Below are 21,265 nucleotides of genomic sequence, written 5' to 3' on the forward strand. Positions count from 1 at the left end.
CAAAGGCCCAATGGAGTAGAATTCCTTGTGTCACTGCTGGGATTCAAACTAGCAAAGTTATCAGCCCAGATCCTTTAGCCAGAGATTATTACACTGTTATGCAAGAACAAAAAAAGCATCCAAGAAACACCCATCAATTTTCTTAATTTGCTTTTTTTGTTGCACCACTATTATGTGCTGAATCACAGAAAGCATAGTCCAGAAGCAGTGAGTTCAAAGCAGAAAGATCATCTCTGGAAAGGACGTACTTATGTTTATTATATAGTTTACAATAAAACATCTATCACATTGTTAGAAACTTTATGCCTAAACCCCAATGTCACATCCAGCTAATTATACACAAAATAATTGGACAACAGCAAACAACATCAAAACGATTTTTCATTTTTATCCTAAGAACATTCATGTTTTCAACATCTGCTTTATTGAATCATCATACCTCCTGGTCGTAATGTATGTTGGTGCACTGTTTATTCCGGCAATTCTTTGTTCGCCTCCAGTTTTCACATATTTCACTGGTATTCAAAGCGAGATCACGGTGCTGAAACCTGCATTTTTTCTGTAATAATAAACATAATAGTAACTGAACCTGAAACTGAAAGGTACATCCTCATGTACTACAAACATTTGTAATTCATTACACTATTTTGTAACATTATCTTCTCAACTTTAGTTGAAGATGTTATTCAAAAGCATTACCCTTTCATAAAATTTCTAACAATACAATATCAAATTCTCTATCATGTGTGGCATACTGAAATAAAAGCTTTTCTCCCCTTTTCCTGTTTTAATTGTGATATTCTAAACCAAGGTTGTTAAAAGGTTGCCCAAGTGATACTGTAGTAAGGCCTAAGGCTCACAACACTGATTCATTTTCATACAGTACAGTAACATTTTTTAAGAAGTGTTGGAAAGTGTCATAATATACATTATTTTTTCTATTTGTTATTGTTTGGAAGTCATTTGGGAGCAATTTGAATGCATTTTCCCCATTTATTACTTCCGCAATGTGAATTACAAGTCATGTGGCTGTAAACAAACCCTGGACATGTAACCAGCCCATCGAAGGGCAATCAGACACACCAGGGCCAATTTACCACCACTAATTCACCAAACATACATGTCTTTGGACAGTAAGAGAAAAGTGGAACAAATCCACACAGACATAAACAGGCAAACTCCATGCAGGGAGGACCAGGGACGTGAGTTCTGGTCTCTTTACTGTGAAGCAACAGCACTACAACTGCACCACCATGCCACCCAATTTTCCTTGACTTTGGTTTCAAAATATTTTTTGCCAGTGACTTTGATTTTTGGGTTGCCCTGGTGCTTTGGTAACTCAATATATTTTTGATCTCTTGGTACTGGCCTTGCCTGGCTCTGACTACCAATCTCGTTCATGTTATTATCTCCTGGTCCTTTCTCCACTTATATTAAATTCAGTGATTCTGTCTCATCACAGAAAATAACGATACACAAATCTCACAAAACAATACTTATGTATTTTGGATCCATAACATTGTATGTTTTGAACATGACTTTGTCCATTAATAATAATAATAATAGAAATAATTTCAATTATGTAGCACTTTAAATAATGGAGTTATCTTTAAGTGCTTAACAAAAGATAGTAAAAAAATAGCAACACAATACAGTTCATAAAATTACAGAAGCATATTAGGGCCATGGAGAAGAAAAAAAAATATGGACACATTTTTAATATATGCTTTAATGCATTTCATCATGAAAATGATATCAAGTATTTATCTTAGGATTCTAAATGTTTAGAGAGCAGGAATATCATGAAATTAGTGTATGCTGCGTGGCATAAGGTCAGTAGGAACAAGACAGAATACATGTGTGTAAATGAGAGGGAGGTCAGTAGAATGGTGAGGATGAAGTGAGAAGAGTTGGCGAAGGTGGATGAGTTTAAATACTTGGGATCAACAGTACAGAGTATTGGGGATTGTGGAAGAGAAGTGAAAAAGAGAGTGCAGACAGGGTGGAATGGGTGGAGAAGAGTGTCAGGAGTGATTTGTGACAGACAGATATCAGCAAGAGTGAAAGGGAAGGTCTACAGGACGGTAGTGAGACCAGCTATATTATATGGGTTGGAGACGGTGGCACTGACCAGAAAGCAGGAGACAGAGCTGGAGGTAGCAGAGTTAAAGATGCTAAGATTTGCATTGGGTGTGACGAGGATGGATAGGATTAGAAATGAGTACATTAGAGGGTCAGCTCAAGTTGGACGGTTGGGAGACAAAGTCAGAGAGGCGAGATTGCGTTGGTTTGGTCATGTGCAGAGGAGAGATGCTGGGTATATTGGGAGAAGGATATTAAGGATAGAGGTAAGAGAAGAGGAAAAGAGGAAGGCCTAATAGGAGGTTTATGGATGTGGAGAGAGAAGACATGCAGGTGATGGGTGTAACAGAACAAGATGCAGAGGACAGAAAGATATGGAAGACCACTTTTCAACACCATTCCCTGGGTTTATTATCTTAATACTTTAAGACTGCTGAAGATTATACTTTATTCTTATAGTTGGTTAATGATTATATTTTAGGAATATAGTATTTAGACTTTATTGGTAATAGATATCACTACTTTTTAATCATCAAACACCGCTGTGGGGGGGCTTGTTTTGTTTTGGACGTGCTCTGTCTCTAGGTATGTCAGAGGACCAGGACTTTGTGAAGTGGGGTTCAGCCTCACGTGGGGAGGCAAAAGGGGGGGTGGGGGATAAGGGGGAGAAAGAAAGAGAGCTGGCTATATCTAATCTATACTTTTAATTCTTATAATTATAGCTACCAATGTAACAATAGGCTGCATGGCAATAACTCGTGGGGAAATTGGAAATTAAGGTTAAAGCTGTCTCACTTCCAGTTAAGACTATAAAATGGCATCAAAAATTCAGTCTCCATGTCTCTATGATGGGACAGTTAACTTTGTGAGCTGGAATGTTAAAGGCCTGAATAACGAATTAAAGAGAAAGAAAGTATTCTCTCACCTAACAGGTTTAAACGCTAAAATAGTATTTTTATAGGCGACCCACTTACTAAGCAAGGATCAGTTCCGGCTACAAAAAGACTGGACTGACCAAATGTTCAATTCTCATACATAGAACAGTCTCATTTGTAGCATCAGATGTAGCATCTGATCCTGAAGGAAGATATGTGATTGTCATGGGCAACTTATTTAACTGTAAGATGATTTTGATAAATTTTTATGCACCTAATTTCGATGATAAGGAAATCATGCAAAATGTATTTGCATCCATTCCCAATGTGAACACTCATAAAATTATAATGGCTGGGGACTTTAATTGTGTTTTAAATCCACTCTTAGTTAGGTCTCCTGTCACAGGGGGGATGACATCTAACACTGCAAAGACAATTACACAGTTTGTAACTGACCACAACTTATCAGACCCCTGGAGGTTTCTAAACCCAAACTCAAGAACATATTCATTCTACTCACCAGTACATCATTGCTACTCAAGAATTGACTATTTCTTTATAGATAATAATTTCTTGCCTACGATTAAATCTTGCAAGTACAACGCTATTGTTATTTCCGACCATACACCTCTGATCTTGGAGCTAAAGTCATTATACCCCACACACTCACCTCGCAGATGGCGTCTTAACCCGCTTCTATTAGCAGACGAGAACTGTACAGAATTTATATCCAAACAAATCAGTTTCTTCCTAGAGACAAATATATCCTCAAAGGTTTCTGCAGGAATACTCAGGGAAACTCTAAAGGCCTCCTTAAGAGGACAGATTATTTCATATCTTTCCCACAGGAATAAATTAGAAACCAAGAAAGTATCAGAACTAAGAAGTGAAATTACTAGAATAGATGAAGAACATGCCAGGCGTCCAAACGAGGCTCTGCATAGGAAAGGGCAGGCTCTGCATTCAGAACTCAACCTCTTGACAACTAAAGAAACTGAACAACTAATATATAAATTAAGACATCATTACTATGAACATGGAGAGAAAGCTAATAAGCTTTTAGCTCAACAAATCCACAAGCAAGAAGTTCGCAATGTAATCCCAGTAATCACCAACACGAACAGAGATGAAATCATTGACCATAAAAATATAACACACACATTTAGAGACTACTATAAATCCTTATATTCTACTGAGTTTAAAGAAGACAACACACAATCTAATGAATTTCTGGATACATTACAGACACCTTCGGCCACCACCCAACTCACACTGCACCCGACCTCCTTGGCCCCTCCCATAGGCGAAGCTCTCAATTTACCAGTCGATCTATGTTCCTACCCTCACCTATGGTCATGAGCTATGGGTAGTGACCGAAAGAACGAGATCGCGAATACAAGCGGCTGAAATGAGTTTCCTCCGCAGGGTGTCTGGGCTTTCCCTTAAAGATAGGGTGAGAAGCTCAGTCATCCGGGAGGGGCTCAGAGTAGAGCCGCTGCTCCTCCGCATCGAGAGGAGTCAGATGAGGTGGCTCGGGCATCTGATCAGGATGCCTCCTGGACGCCTCCCTGGTGAGGTGTTCCGGGCACGTCCAACCGGGAGGAGGCCCCGGGGAAGACCCAGGACACGCTGGAGGGACTATGTCTCTCGACTGGCCTGGGAACGCCTTGGGATTCTCCCGGAAGAGCTAGAAGAAGTGGCCGGGGAGAGGGAAGTCTGGGCATCTCTGCTCAAGCTGCTGCCCCCGCGACCCGACCTCGGATAAGCGGGAGACAATGGATGGATGGATGGATTACAGACACACAAATAGATACTTTTAGTGCGGAGGAACTGGATAAACCTCTGGCACTATCAGAATTACTAGATGCTATAAAGTCACTTCAAGGCGGGAAATCAGCAGGTCCTGATGACTACCCTGTAGAATTTTATAAGAAATTCTCCACTCAGCTAGATCCCCTCCTATTAGCAACATTTACAGAAGCTAGAGACAATCAAATTCTACCTCAAACGTTTCGCCAAGCATTAATCACCGTCTTTCCTAAACAAAATAAGGACTTATTACAATGTGCATCATACAGACCAATTTCACTTCTGAATAATGATGTTAAGATACTCTCAAAAATCATAGCTAGAAGGATGGAGAAAGTGCTGCCTTCGGTAATATCACAAGATCAAACAGGATTTATCAAGGGTCGACACTTATCTTCCAATCTTCTACGCCTGTTTAATGTAATATACTCACCAACAAAGTCAAACACCCCAGAAATATTATTATCACTGGATGCAGAAAAAGCATTTGACATGATTGAATGGAAATCCCTTTTCACTACATTAGAGAAATTTGGGTTTGGCCCGAACATTTCTGCATGGATCAAACTACTGTATACCAATCCAGAAGCTTCAGTTTGTATTAACATTTGTTCAGACTACTTTAAACTAGAACGTGGTACCAGACAAGGATGCCCCTTGTCACCACTACGATTTGCAATCGCCATTGAACCACTGGCGGTTCACTGTCGAAATGCTTATCAGATAAAGGGGATTATCAGAGAAGGACTGGAACAAAAAAATTCTCTATATGCAGATGATATGGTACTGTAATATATCAGACCCACAAAATTCTGTGCCTGTGGTCTTACAGAATTTCAAAAGATCTCTGATCTCAGAATTAATCTGAATAAAAGTGTACTCTTTCCAGTGAATTCTCAAGCATATAATATTAGATTGGACACCCTACCTTTTATCATTGCAAATCAGTTTAAATACCTAGGGGTAAATATCACAAGTAAACACAAAGCTCTTTATCAACAAAATTTTGCCGTCTGTATGGAATAAATTAAGCAAGACTTGCATAGATGGTCAACCCTTCATCTCACTCTAGCTGGAAGAATTAACGTTGTTAAGATGAATATTCTTCCTAAGCTTCTTTTTTTACTGCGGTGGGTTGGCACCCTGCCCGGGATTGGTTCCTGCCCTGTGCCCTGTGTTAGCTGGGATTGGCTCCAGCAGACCCCCGTGACCCTGTGTTCGGATTCAGCGGGTTGGAAAATGGATGGATGGATGGCTTCTTTTTTTATTTCAAAACATTCCAATATACATTAATAAATCATTTTTAAGCAATTAGATTCAACAATAACTTCATTTATTTGGAACTAAAAACATCCGCTTATCCAAAGTGCGACCCTACAAAGACCTAAGGCAGAAGGTGGCATGGCTCTACCCAACTTTCAGTTTTATTACTGGGCAGCAAACATACAAGCTATAAAAACCTGGACACAAATAGATGAACATACACAGGCTTGGTCCACAATAGAAGTAAAATCCTGCAGTACTTCTTTATATTCCCCACTTTGTGCCCCAATAAATGCAAGTTATCGCCAATATACTAATAACCCAATTGTGCTTCACTCATTCAGAACATGGAACCAATGTAGAAAACATTTTAAGATGGAGAATCTTTTATCTGTGGCACCTCTGCAAGAGAACCACCTCTTTCAACCCTCGCAAACATATGCAGTTTTTAATATCTAGAAAAGTTGCTTAGAGATCTTTATATAGACAATATATTTGCATCCTATGAACAATTACATTCCAAATTTAACTTTCCAGCAACACATTTCTTTCACTATCTTCAAATTAGGAACTTTGTTAAACAGAACCTGCCCGATTTTCCTCATCTTGCACCCTCCTCCATGCCAGAAAAAATATTGCTCAATTTCAAGGACTTAAACACCATCTCTGCAACATATAAAATTATTTTACAGTCCCTCCCTTTTAAAGATCCAAGAGGACAATGGGAAAAAGATCTCTTAATCAATATAGCAGAAAAGGAGTGGAAAGTAGCAATACAGAGAATTCACTCGAGTTCCATATGCGCAAAGCATACAATTATTCAATTCAAAAAGTTATATATTGAGCACATCTGTCTCACTTAAAACTGTCCAAAATGTTTCTAGGGCAAGATCCAACCTGCAAACGCTTCAATCAAGTCCCATCCTCACTGGGTCACATATTTTGGGCCTGCACCAAATTAACATCATTTTGGACCAAAATTCTTAAGTGCCTTCGTGTCACAATCCCTCCTAACCCATTAACAGCTGTGTTTGGTGTTCTTCCAGATGAATTTCAAGTGGAGAAGGACAAACATACCGTGATTGCATTCACTACACTTTTGGCACGCAGACTTATTTTGCTAAATTGGAAGAATCCTAATTCTCCTCTTTTAAATCAGTGGGAAACCAATGTTTTATACTATTTGAAATTGGAAAAAATCAAATTGTCAGTTAGAGGATCTGTACAGAACTTTTTCAAAACCTGGCACGATCTAATCAATAATATTTTAGAATAAGCTCTTAAAGCAGTGAGGAAGCAATTCTCTCAAGACATCTCCACATTTCTTTCTCTTCTCCATTCATCTCTACTGACCTATTAAACTCATCAATTTAGGTATGTTTACAAGCTTTAAGGTTTACCCCATTGGCCATGCTCTCTTTCTCAGGGGTGGGGTTGATTTGTTTTCAATCCTATTTTTTGTAAAAACTGATCTATTTGTATGGAATGATTATAATAAAACTAATAAAATTAAAAAAAAAAAAAGAAAGATATGGAAGAAGATGACCTGTTGTGGCAACCCTTAACGGGAGCAGCTGAAAGAAGAAGAAGAAGAAGAAGAATGTATGCTGCGTGGTGATCGCTGCCCGTGCCTCCTCTCAGTCAGTTTAAAAAGCACGTATCGATTAACATGGGTCGGGTAACACTTAACACAAAGCATTTAATGTGCTACATTAAACTTATGACAGGGTTTGAGAAAATCTAGTAAATTAACATTGATTTTAAGATTAAATTTACGATGTTCTACTTTAATGACAAAATAAACTATGAGAATAAAGTCAACATGTCGATTTTAATCTTGACATAAGCGTTGAGATTAAAGTGGAAATGTCGAAACAATAAAATTAAAAACTCTACATTTCTTTTAAAAGCAGCCACTGTTGTGTATGCCGGGATAGATTGTGGAGGTTTGCTTCAAAGATGTGGGCCAATAGAACTGAAAGCATTATCACATATAGTTCACTGCCTTGTCTGCAGGCCAGCCAAAAGATTCCTCTCAGATTCAGCCTTTCGTAGTTCAGGATCAGGAATTGTGAGGTGGTCATTGACGGCATTGTCTTCATGGACGGGATCTGGAAGGCCCGACAAAAAAAGAGCCAGTTGACAACCAATGAAGGGTCTGCGCGCCAAAATTAAAACCAGCGAGAAGGAAGTAAATAGGAATAGTTGCTTTGCATCGCAAGGGAAATAAGACAGACACTAATCGACGATGAGGGAAAAAGGTAGAAACGTCTTGTCCCGATGCTGGGACAAGGTTACTGAGGTGGCCACCTGCACGCCTTTTTTCTTTCTTTCTTAAGACTGTCCCTAGGCCTTAGATTGCCGATTTCGGAGGATGAGATCAGTGGCCTTTTTTTTTTTCACTTTCGGTATAGTGCCATCATCCGTCTTCCCTCGATCTGTCCTAATCTGATTGCCATCTTCGCACAGTTCTCCTTCTTTCATGGACAATAACCCTTTTGGACTGGATTTGTATGAATATATTGTGGCACCCGGCTGGGGTTGTCGCCCGGCCGGGATGCCCAGGAGGACCGGAGGAGGGCTCATGCCTCCTCCAGAACACCGCCAGGGGGCGCCCCGATGCCTTGGGAGACCTGGACCTCAGCACTTCCGCCACACCCAGAAGTGCTGGGGGGGAAAGAAATTGGGGACACCCGGAGGACTTCCGGATACGCCGCCAGAGCTTCCGCCACACAGGGGTGTGGCTATAGAAGCTCCTCCGGATACACCTCGAGTCCATCCAGGGTGGATAAAAGGGGCCACCTCCCTCCAGTCGTGGGCAAGAGTCGGGTAGAAGAAGGACGAAGCTTGGTAGAGAGGAGTGGAGGCAGTCCAGAGACTGAGAAGGCATTGTGTTGTGGCCAAGGACTTGAGGGGTGATTGGTGCTGCAGCACTGGGATTGTGCACTTCAGTAATTGTAAATAGGAATAATAAACGTGTGTGTGGTGAAACTATCTTGTCTACCTGTCTGTGTCCGGGCTGTTCCCCACAATATATATCTGTCTCTAGTGTTTTGTTTATATTTGTGTGTGTATATATATATATATATATATATATGTGTGTGTGTGTGTGCCTCACCTGAACAGAGGCATCTTTTGTTTCTTCAAGTTGCATTGAGAGTTTTGTGTATATTTATGTATAAAGATGGGGAGTTTGTTGGGACTGTCCATCCTTTCTAACGAAAAGTGGGAATTTGTTGTGTTTTAAGAGAGTGTCTGTGTTATGGGATGTACATTTGCTTGAGAAACAGTTAACAGAAACTTTATTTTGTTTTTGCTGTTGTAGTAAGAGTGTGTAATTGTTTAGTTAAAATACTGTATATCTATGTATGTAACATTTTCTCTTGTATTGTTCCATAAATGGTTCTTTTTGTTTGTGTCTTTACTAAGCTTTGATGGGAGAAGTAGAAGAACAGCCAAGTTCAATGTGTTAATAAGAGCTTGACTAATTTATTGTTAATGTAGCATTACCCTCTTTGAGCCTAGGGTAATCATTACAAAATAATTAAAATTAAATAATGAATAGTGTAGACAAGGGTGTAAGTTACACTGAATGTTAAAGGGGGCAGCTTTTTCAGTGTCATGTACATGTTTGTGCTAATTAGAAAGAAAAGACTTGACTCCTTGATTCTCAAGTTCAGTCTCATGGACCAACTTGACTTCATTAACAAAACTGTTATTTCCTGATTTGTCCTGAATGCAGAAATTATAAAAAAAAAAAAAAAGGTTTGCTAAATTTTTATTGGAATGCAGCAAACAATTGTGTGTGTTATATTGCCATGCATTATACTTTTCTTTCATGCTTTTTAAGATTTTTCTCTTTTTTAATGTACTGGTTATTTCATCCTTTTTCTTACTAATAAGCATGCAAGTCAATATGACTTTAAAGTTGCTACGTTGCCTTAGAGTTCTGTGTCATTTGCTACTATGTCTGCACTGTTTGTCACTAAAAGTCAGTTTGTATATACAATTAAGAGAGCAATCTCATCAGAAAAAAGTGAATTAAAACAAACATGATAAATGAAAGTTAAGTATTTAAATCTACAGCAAAAACAAACATTTCTGAATTTTTAGGTATTTACATATAAATATCATTCTAGCATACTTTGCTCAATGTAAAATAAGAGAAAATGGGCTAACTAATTAAACAATGAGATCAATTAGAAGTAAGAACCATTGATACAGAAAATTGCCTGGAATGAATACCAGCAGCCGCAGTGGTAGCCCAGGACTGAGCCTGAGAACTCCTGGTCTAGACATTTACAGTATTTATGCACAGGGTATCCAAAAAAAAGTAATTCAAAGTTTATATTTTTTATATTCTTGCATATCAGTTAGCAATTATGAGTTCATTTGGAACAATCTTTAATGCTGCATAAGTCACCATTGTAAGACTGCTGGGTATCCATATGGACCTGAACTTAGTATAACACATACCTGCTTACATTGTCCTTGGAGAAAGTAGAAACAGTCAACATTCTGTGGCTGTAAAAATGCATTAATTGAAAAGTTATGTCAAACATAGAAATGCATCAAATACAAAATTTGCAAATATAAGACTGTATTTGTGTTATTCACATTCTTAATTGTTTAAAGAGGAAAAGGGACATGTTAAAGAAAAAGTACTATGTAGGTGAGTATCTGCCCTGAGCTGACAGCCCTCGGTTGTAATGTACCTTGTTTTATTGCAGTTTAATTGAGATTTACCTTCTGCCTCCAATCATCTTAAAAGGGACCCCAGTGACCCTGAACTCTATTAAGCTGGCTTGAGATTTATGTGCTATATGTTACATAACTTGAGAATGTCTCACGTTGTTTTTTTTTAAAACTGTATCCATTTTCTGCCTTTAAAATGTAGTCTACATTACATTTATTTCCTGGCTTAATGAACATAATAATATAAATAAAATAGCTGCTTACGCATACATCATTTCTGTATATTTTCAGCCAATATGAAACTAAAATAATCATCTTTCCCCTTGACTTTGTTGTATATTACTGCTTTACTTAGGCATTTAATAATTTTAAAATCTTTTCTTCTCATTGCCACAAGTTCATTTTAACTTTCTCCATCCAGATGTCATTATCAACACCAAAGAACTACTGCATAGTAGTAAGCTTTGTGAGGACTGTCACTTTCCCTTGTCAAAGGTGCTATACTAAACAAATAAATGGGACAGCTGCGATCAAGAGTCTGACAGTAGGAGAAAACGGCTAGTCAAGCAATATGTTCAACTTCCCATCTCTGTACAGCTTGGCTCACTGTCGCTAATAGCTGCCGTGTCAATATGCAACCTTGGGGTGGTGGCTGATGAGCAGCTATCTTTTTCTGACCACATTTCTTCTGTTTCTCGTTCATCATGCAGGTTCACTCTGCATAACATCTGTAAGATCAGAGCTTATCTGACAGAGGATGCAGAACAACTTCTGGTCCAGATGTACCTGCGCGTGCTATCAAGCTGCTGCAGATGGTCCAGAATACAGCAGCCCTTAGTTAACAAGCCGAGTCGGGCATATGTTACTCCTCTCTTCAGGCTGCTACACTGGATCACCTTAACAGAACGCATTAAGTTCAGATCCCTGATGTTTGCCTACAGAGCAGCAGTAGATCAGCACCTGCATATATGGAGACACTGGGGAGATGCTATACTCCTTCTCGCACCACTCAGGTCTGTCAGCGAACAGTGTCTATTGATGGTACAAAGTCTCAATCCAACTTTCCTGTGTAGTTCCTAGTTGATAAAATGAGCAGCCCACCGCCATTCATACTGTTGACTCCCTCAATGTATTTAAGAAGCAACTGAAGACCCGTTTGTTCTGTGAAAATCTGACTACTTGAATGAAGAAAAAAATATATGCTCTGTGATCTTTTATATTGTTCGTTATTTGTTGTTTAACTTTAACTGTTGTATCGATTGTTAATCTATGATTGTAAATTATTAGTTATTACATCTTTTCACTTGTAGCAATCAACTTTTGTTACCTTTCCTTTACATTTGCTGAACAAACAGGCTCTAGCCTAATGTTACTGGATTATGTTTACCTCTGTTGTAAGTCACTTTGGATAAAAGTGTCTGCCAAGCAAATAAATGTAAATGTAAAACAAAATAACTTACCTGGGCCATCCTGCAGAGTTTTACTTTGACTAAAAGTAAAAGAAATCAACAAAAAAAAAGGTCGGGTTCCAGTTTCTTACAGGAAAAAAAAATCCAGGAATCAGCGATGGCTTTTCTAGTATTAAAAGTCTCACTACAGTATCGCCGTAATATAAAATAACGACAATGTATTGTTTGTTCGCTGTCGCTTGGTGTTCAAATTCAAAAAGATTGTCTTAAGTCTAATTAAACTTAAAAATAAAAAACATTGTTTCAAGCGGAGACAGAAAACCTCCTCTTAGGAGCGTATCATCCTACACTGTAACTGTATAGCCCCGCCCATAAGGTCAGGCGGGAACTGAACACAAACAAAAACCGGGAAACGAAACCGAAAGTTAAACGATAAGGGGCGGCTAGTAATGGAAGGAAAAAGAGCAATCAAAGCTGACCAAATTCTCAAATTCCGAGCCTATTTCGCTCAGTTCGTCCAATTCCGCTATGGCGCAGAGTCACAGCTCGTGCCAGCAGCTGCTCAGTTTGGTATTCGTTACTTTTTGCAACATGTCTTCCTGCTCTTCAGGTAGTTTAAGAGACTTCAGCCCTCCTCAGTTAACCTTTTTATTTTTTAAATCTGTTGCTAGCCTCGATTTGTTTCAATAGACAGACGCGACGTTTGTTCATTGTTAAGTGAAATTAAGTCGTTGGCCATGTGAAATGTGCCACAAAATCATCAGCTTTCCGCCCAGTGGTATGCAGGGCGGGGCGGCGCCGTCCGAGTCTTCCGTGATGGCGCGCGCCCGTCTGACTGAGTGTCCCCCAATAATATCCACTTGCAGAGCCAGATTCCTGCCTTACGTCTGCTGCTATTTTCACATACCATGATTTGGTGTTTAAAAAGTAATCATTAATAATAGTAATGATTATTATTCAGCCAGTTTTTATCGTAAGTTGTTTCTCAATCAACTATGTAGTTATTGTATTGTACCATACAAGGGCTCTGTACACCAATGGTGCTCAGGTTCAGTTCTGGGGCCCCCTGTGGCTGTAAGTTTTTGCCTCAGACAGTTTCTCAGTCAATTTGACTTTTTTAATTTTAATTGATCTCATAGTTCAATTAGCTGACCATTTAGTTCTATTACCTAGAAAACAAGCTGATATTGGGCCAGCGTGGGCAAAACATATTGGCCCTCTGTAAGCAGGCAAGGATATCCAATCAAGAAAACATTGGCCACAAAACAGTGGACCAGAGTAGGAGCCCAAATTTGGACATGAACTTGAAAAAAGTCCATAGTCCATTAGTCCATCCATCCATTTTCTATACCCACTTTTCCAGGATAGGGTTGCCAGAGCTAGGTTATTTTGCGCCGTGGGTGAAGCTTACTAGTGCACCAACCAACTGTTCGGTAGCTAACCTGTGCAGCTGTGTTTTTCCCCACACTTATGATCTACACCCTAGGCCAATACCTAATTTGCCTTAATGGTGGTGCCAGCCCTGCCCAGAGCCAATCCAGACAAGCAATGGACAGGCAGGAACAACCCATACACAGAACACCAGACCATCACTGCACAGGGCCAGTTTAGCAACACCAGTCCACATAACCTGCATGATTTTAACCAGAAAACCCAGAGGAAAGTAATATGGACACAGGGAAAACATGCAAACTCCACACATGGAGGACCCAGAATGTGAACCCCAGTCTACTTTGTATAAGACAGCAGTGCTAACAGTGCACCACTCTTTACCTGTCTGTTTCATGAAACTTTTTTATAGCATTGGTATTTTCTTATCAATTACATTGTAGGTAATTATGAAGATTTTTAATTTATTAATAAGAAAAGGAAAAAAACACAGGACTAATGTGGCTTTAAACTATTTATTCTTGCAAAACACAAATAGCTCTTTACATTTATTGGTATTAGCCCAGCTTTTTTTCTTTTTTCTGTGGCGTTACAACCCTAAAAACAAAAACATTACCAACAATATATTAAAAATTGTACAATGATGCTTTTTGCAGTAGTTCAAACAGTTATTTATGGTACTACAATCAAAATTTAAAACCCACTGAAAATACACATTCACTGGGCTACTTCCACTGTGACAAAGTTAAACAGTAGGAAACTAATGGAGTAGTGATTGCAATGGCCAGTGTTACCAAACTATCACTGGGACGACGAGGGACTTTCTGAACTTGTATTGTCAGCCATTTGGGGCCATTTGGGAAACTTTGCTAAGGGGTCCCTTGTAGCAGCCCCCACATTGGGCCAGTGCGGTATTTAATTGTTTTTTTCCCTGAGCCCACATTGCCCATGGTCTGCCCACAGTAGGCCACGGTGTGTATTTTACATTTAGAAAAGTGCAGTGGTGTGAAATGCACCTTTGTGAAAATTTACAAAATATTGATGTTTTGTAATATCTTTAAATGCTTAACATCTTTTGTATTTTGTTATTTCACTTCTTCTGTGATTAATGATAAGCAGAGCTGACACCAGTGCACAACGACAGTGATGCTAGAGGGAAGTTATTTCTGTAAATTTAATGTTCACTCTCCACAATCTTGTAATGGGATTGAACAATATCATTGTACTTGTATATATACATACTCGTTTGTCCAGTCTTTGAAGAAATGTGGTTCAAGCGCTTTTTTCTCTTGCTTATTCTCACTGAGTCGTTCTGAAAGATGCTCTTTAAATTCATGCCATGCACTGTGAAGTGTGGAGGCTGTCTGGCGAGACGATGGGCCACAGTGTTAGTGAGCTGCACAACACCTCCATATTCAGGCTGACATCTCTCTTTGGTAGTGTCCTACAGTGTCATCGCTTGTCATTCTTCGTCAGTGAAACGGCCACTGCTTTTGGATTGATGCTGAGGTGAGCATGTGAAATTTTGTTTTTTCATGGCATAGCAATGTGCATAACTGTGTTTTGCAATCAGAGTGTATGACAACCAGTCTGCTGTAAAGACCTGAACAGGTGTCAGTGTGCAGAGGCCTGTGCAATATGCTTCACTCTCAGCAGATGTCACCTCTGCTCTTTTCATGTCAGCTATATGTCATAACTGTGCCATGGCACAGTGCACATGGTAGAGATAGCCTGCACCTCCACTTCTTTGGTTGTGTATAGCTTTATTTTGCACTCAAAATGCATGATCTGTGTTTGCTATGAAAATGATCAGTTGGCCTGTGAAACATGGTTTAGTGTCAGTAGATGTGGCAGTGGCTCTTTCCCTGTCAGATATGCCATGTTCCCGTGCCACTGTCCTTCTCTTGTCAGCCATGGTGTGCAGCCACACCTTCTGCTTAACCCAAAGCCCAATTGCATGTCCACAGTTGCGCTACAAGCATTACATCATCAAACTCTCAATTAAGATCAAGAACAAAGTTTGAGGCCCAGTAGCTCCCAAGTTTTTGTGTGGCAGATGGACAACCCTTGCCATTCTTTTATATATATCCAGATTACAAGCCCACTGAGTGTCTGTGTTGATTTGCAGGAAAAACAAGTCTGATCCATGGAAGCCCACCTTGGAACTTACAGGACTTAAATGATCTGTTGCTAACATCTTGGCACCAGATGCCACAGGACAGCTTCAGATGTCTTCTGGAGTCTTTTTCTGTTGATCAGTGTCAGCAAAGACAAATTAAATTCATTGTGGTTTAATGTTGCATAGTAATAAAATGTAAAAATTTCCAAGGGGTGAAAACTTTTTAGAGGCACTGTACAGTGGTTTCTCTCAAAGGGAACCTCCTTCCCACTGAGAGGAAGGCAGGTGGTGATGTTTGCCTCAATTAAATTATCTCTGAACAAAATCAAAAAGATCCCACGGTGATAAAATTGGCATAGTTGGCAGGATTCAGATACACGGATTTGTGCCCGTATTTATCAAGAGTCTCAGAGTAGGTAAACCATTCAAACTGGCTCAAAAATCTCAGACACAAAATTGGTCAAAATTTTAAGAGTAAGAGTAAAAACTGCTTTTCAATTTTCCCAACTTCGAAAACTACTTCTAACTTCACTAGGATTTAGGAGAGTTTGTGAGCTGTCCAAGCTAACTAGGAGCACCCAGCAGATGCCATTTGGACAGAGCTCAGCATGCACAGTCCAGGAAGGGCTGTTTTGTAAACACTGGACAACAATAAACTTTTGAAAATATATTGATTTGACAGAGATTGAAGAATACTTGTAACATTAATTTACGTTAATTGTAATTTTGAGTGATCAACCCATATATATGGAGAAACCAAGTGCTGTCAGCCAAAATTAAAGCACTGGAAACAGGGAAAAGGCAGCTTTGAAATAAGTAATGCTGGAATTTTGCACCAAACATTAAATGCCCTTAAAACATGTGGGGTAATGTGCAGATTATATATTTATTCTCCACCTGAGATAATATTAAAGCAAGCAGCATTCATTCAAATTCGCATGCACGTAAGACCACTTCCCTAAGCGTGGATGAACATGCATATGTGAATCGCAAACGGTAGCACAGCGCCATCGCAGAGGTGCTCATGGATTGTAGTAGCCAGCTTAGCCAGCTCTAAAGATAAGCAGGGCTGGATGGGAGATTGACATCAAAATGTCACACACATACACTGAGCTCTGCATTCCACAAACCGTTGGATCATTTGTGTTACACTTTACAAACTAGAAAGGTTCAAAAAGGCAGGCGGAGACTTCCTGGGCATTGGATAATTACAGCCTCACTGAGACACAGGATCGTGCAAGCTGCCAACTCATTTGCCCCATTTAATATAATGAATAACCCCAAAGTCACCCGATGGCTGACAAAACAGATAAGAAATTCAAGTTACAATCATGATATGGCCACCGCAGCTCACAAAGGATTTAAGATTTGCTGGAGCTCCATCCTGCGGTTCAACCAGATCACCAAGTAACGACTCCTTCCATTGCAGTCAGGTTTTATGGCGCTCTGACTGGAAGGAGCGTAAGTCAGGTCCGTCAAAGGATTTCTTCTCAGCACTATCAGTAGAGGAGATGACAATGTTAGTGATAGCGCCCCTTCTCACCCCGGGGCGGTACTACATACCTTGGATAAGCCCGGAAGGTGATCCTCTGAAGCCCATGCATGATATATATTTTCGTACTTCTTTTTCAACTTTAAATATTATAACTATTAATATTTTTTGTGGTGAAGCCTTGGGATTATCAGAAAACTAAAATACGTAATCAGGAGTGTTAAGCTGTGGCGAGTGTGACATAAAATTGTGATGTCATTCATACTCGGATGTGGCCTTCTATTTCTTGCTAGGACTGGCAGTAGGATACTTTGTAACTTCTTCTCTTCTCCTACTCTGAGGTAGGACCAATTCTTATCCTAATCAAACTTAAAGTGGAATTACTTGGAGTAATTCTGAGACAATCGACAAATACAGCCCCTGGTCATGGCGTTAAGTATGGATGCAGAAGAAATTGTGGAAAAATTTAATTTGCACCCCAGGTTTCCCATTGTCTGGAAGATGGCATCCTATAGCTGATTGTTTCTCTCACTTTTCTCTAATGGTAGCAGCTATGCCTGTGCGTCAGGTGATGGACTCTGCAGCTACAAGGTAGGGAGAGATGTGTTGACAGCTAATTTGTCTCTTAGCTACGGAGAGCTTTAGATAACTCTTTGAGTAGTTCTTCCAGCTTAAGACACTGTAACGGCCGACCCCTTTACCCAGCCAGCAGCTACACCTCCAAGACCTGTGGCCTGGATAATTTACTGAGAAATAATCTAACTATCAAGCTGTACTTCTAACCAATTAAACTTCTCCCCACAATCGACGGTGAAAAGATAAGTACACAAAAGCAGGATGTAAAATTAAATGGATTAAATGTATTAAATGAAACAAGACATGCAAAAAATAGAAAACAGATATAAATATACCTCCACCCCAGCAACAACAAGACACCACCAAATATAAATACAACAAAAAACCCTCCCTTGTCCCTGTAACATATAAACACACAACACGAATAACAAGAATTGAATGATATATGGAAATGAATGTGAATGTGAGTCCGGTAATAAAAAAAACTGTCCTGAATGCGGTTGACTGAATTAGTGAAAATGAGTCGTTTGGTTTTCCCCGGAAAAAATGGAGCAGCCTCACCGTGAATCCTCGGTGCGTGGTGGATGATTAACTCCGACCCCGGGGTCTCCCGTGATGAGGTTCTTGAAGCAAGTCCGGTGGATAGAAAAACAAACTGGATGGAAATGCGCGATGTGGAATATAACAGGTACAGATGGCTCGTGGTCGTGAATGTGGAAAAAAAAATCTCCTTCTCTTCTCTCCTCTCTTTCCCTTCTCCTCCTGCTGGCTTAAATAGTCCTGTGACGGCTGTGATTGATTAATTAAGGACAGGTGTTTTCCAGGTTTGCGGATGTGGTCTCCTTCCATCATCCGTCCCCCTTCACAGGGACGGCATTAACTGATACACATACAAACAGCAAACGGGACAATGAAACGAGACGCACTCAGAACTGACATTTACAACACTAACTATGTGGCCCCGCTACAACACTTTAGAGAAGAAAGAAGAGGACAATAATTGAATTGACCCTTTTTAGTCATCCAGTACCATGCAAGACATGAAAGTTAAGTGCCACAAAATAAAAGATAAAGGAAGGGGTGTACATATTGCCAAAATAACAATTCTGATGGCAGGAAATGTCACACTTAAGAGGGACACCTCCAAGTCCAAGGTCACGATCCTCTCCTAGAAGAGTGTGTCTTATTCCCTGCAGGTAAGGAGTGAACTGCTAACCAAAGTGAAGCTCTTCAGGTACCTTGTTCATATATTAGAAAATACAGTGATCATATTGATCAAAGAAAAAAATACAGTATCAGCAGTTTTACAAAGCTCCTTCTAATCATGGTCGAAGCTGTTGACTTACTGCTCAGAGTATATCCCCATCAGCGCCTTTGGTCACTAGCTCTTGGTAGTGCCTGAAAGCACAAGCACAGGTGGCATTTAGATGGTGGAAGACAATGGAGAACTGGAGGTGATTTAAATGTATCTGTAGTATATCCATTTCTTGCACACCTTACCCTTAATTGTATTTCAAGTGCCATAACTGGATGTCACGCAAAAAAGTAAACTAAAAAAATAAAGAACACAAAGAACAACCTTGAAGAAAAACACAAATAAAGTTAATATTCTTCCCCATAGTCATGAAGTGTGCCAGTGCCATTAACAGTTTGAGAACACTAACAAGTGGGAATAGCACTTAAATAGGCGAACATTGCAAGTGTTATCACTCAAAATACATGCTAATCTTACAGACACTGCATAAAAGCATCCACACACAATGTCTCTGGATAACTCAAAATTTGTCAAAATTCATTCTAAATAAACTTGGTTTCTTATGAAATCATTGCATTTTCCTCCACAATTCGCTTTTACCTAATAGGAAACATCTTGTCTCAACCATTTTCCCCACTTTAAATGCTGTGTGAAATAAATGACTGGACACACAAAAAAGGTTTGGGGCAGCCACCCATATAGTTTCCCTGGCTCCAAAAGGGTTTAAGTTTTAGTACGTGTACCGTTTCGAGTCTAAAGTAGAACTGCTCAAGTATGGAGGACGAGGGGTTTTCATAGTCGGTTCCCAGGAAGTGACATCCTCAGGGCCAGGACAGGTATGATTTCTCACATTTGGTCTCCTGAGGAAAAAAAAAAGGGGTTTAGCGCAACCTGCCGCCCCCCGGCCTGGTGTGGAATTGCCGTTTTCTGGTCCCTTTGGTTGACTCCCAAGTGCACGTGTGAGACAGCTGAAATGCTAATGCAATGGTTTTACCACTTCAATTTCTGCAAGTGAAAATTGTTGTGGTATGCAGTAGGCCGCACCAGGATTCAGAATGCCATTGCCCAAACTTAAACAGTCCAACTACATTACTTCTCAGCTAGCTTGTCTACTTTGAACCACAGAGCAAGTGAATCTGTCCCTTTAACCTATTTTTCCAGTTCAGAGTTGCAGGTAGCCAGTGCTTACACCAAAAATGGATGTTAACACACCAGAATACCTACCTGCAATGCCATCTATAACTCAGTTTCAAAAACCAAATACTTAATCATTGTCAAACACTAGTTAAGCTTTGTGGGATCAGCTACATAGAAATCTCTTCTCATTTTTGTTCACAGAGTCGTGAGACGCACAACAGATGTGCTAAGCCACAAGGGGTCCCATCACACTTTTCATTTGAACCAAAAAGTTTCAGTTTTGCTACTGGCTCAAAACAACATGTCAGTTTACTTCACTGCAGGCTGATAATCTATTTTGACACAATTACCAGTTTATCTAGAACAAACGACAACCATTAGAAGGGAGATCCTCAATAAGCATTATGCAATTTAAGAGTAATTGCACAGAAGCACACATGTGAACTACACTATGGGGTCTTTTTATATTTTTTGGACAGAAATCTATAATAGCCAGCAGGGTGATGCCCTTCTGACATTAATAAAAAGCTAATGGTGCCTCACTGAATTTTTACTTCTACCTTGTAGCATCATTGCAGAGCGTTGCAGGTTATTTTCCCATTCTATCTGCATATTTCTAAACTAGGTGCTCCCAGACAATGTTTTGGACAGCCTTTGTACACACAGAACTTACCATTTCCCAGTCTTTTGGCATTCTTCCAAATATTTGCTGGCTGTATCCGTTTTTATCTTCAACGACACAATTGGCTACCAAGGCATCTTCTTTATAGCCTGCTCTCCACTCCAGGTAGCACTGCCAAATCTGTTATGAGAGCTGCGAAAGAACTGTTGACCTATTACTCTTTAATGTCCTCAAAGATTCAGGCCTTTGGCACACACATTGGTTTAAAGTTTAAATGGCCCTTAAGTCACTTAAAATGGGATTAACACGACCAAACCCTTCAGGACTGCCACTGTTTATTTTCAGTACATACACGGATAATGTTATCCTGTAACCCAGACTCAGAAATCTGGTAAAATACACCATAGCAATTCAAATACTTACATGCAACTCTTAATTGCTTACACTTTTGGGCACCTGTGGCCAAATTATGTATTTTGTTTTCCGTCATGTCCACGAAATTCAGCCTTGACCACGCCCCTCCACACTGCTAGCCCAATCAT

At 39.8% G+C, this 21,265-nt stretch overlaps 1 protein-coding gene across 1 annotated transcript in view; it reads right to left on the reverse strand.

Moving 5' to 3' along the window:
* The window catches only part of LOC114664831 (uncharacterized), a 45,141-nt gene extending 32,240 nt beyond the window's left edge, over positions 1-12,901 (reverse strand). The window contains exons 1-3 of the mRNA XM_028819118.2: positions 12,185-12,901; positions 10,506-10,553; positions 440-559 (exon numbers count right to left, since the gene is read on the reverse strand). Coding sequence (XP_028674951.2) covers positions 440-559; positions 10,506-10,553; positions 12,185-12,193 — 177 coding nt within the window. The 5' untranslated portion in view covers positions 12,194-12,901. The remainder of the gene's footprint in view (positions 1-439; positions 560-10,505; positions 10,554-12,184) is intronic.
* Between the last annotated feature and the right edge of the window lie 8,364 nt (positions 12,902-21,265).

This window comes from Erpetoichthys calabaricus, chromosome 14 (genome assembly GCF_900747795.2).
Source record: "Erpetoichthys calabaricus chromosome 14, fErpCal1.3, whole genome shotgun sequence".
In the NCBI taxonomy this organism is placed as follows: Eukaryota; Metazoa; Chordata; class Cladistia; order Polypteriformes; family Polypteridae; genus Erpetoichthys; species Erpetoichthys calabaricus.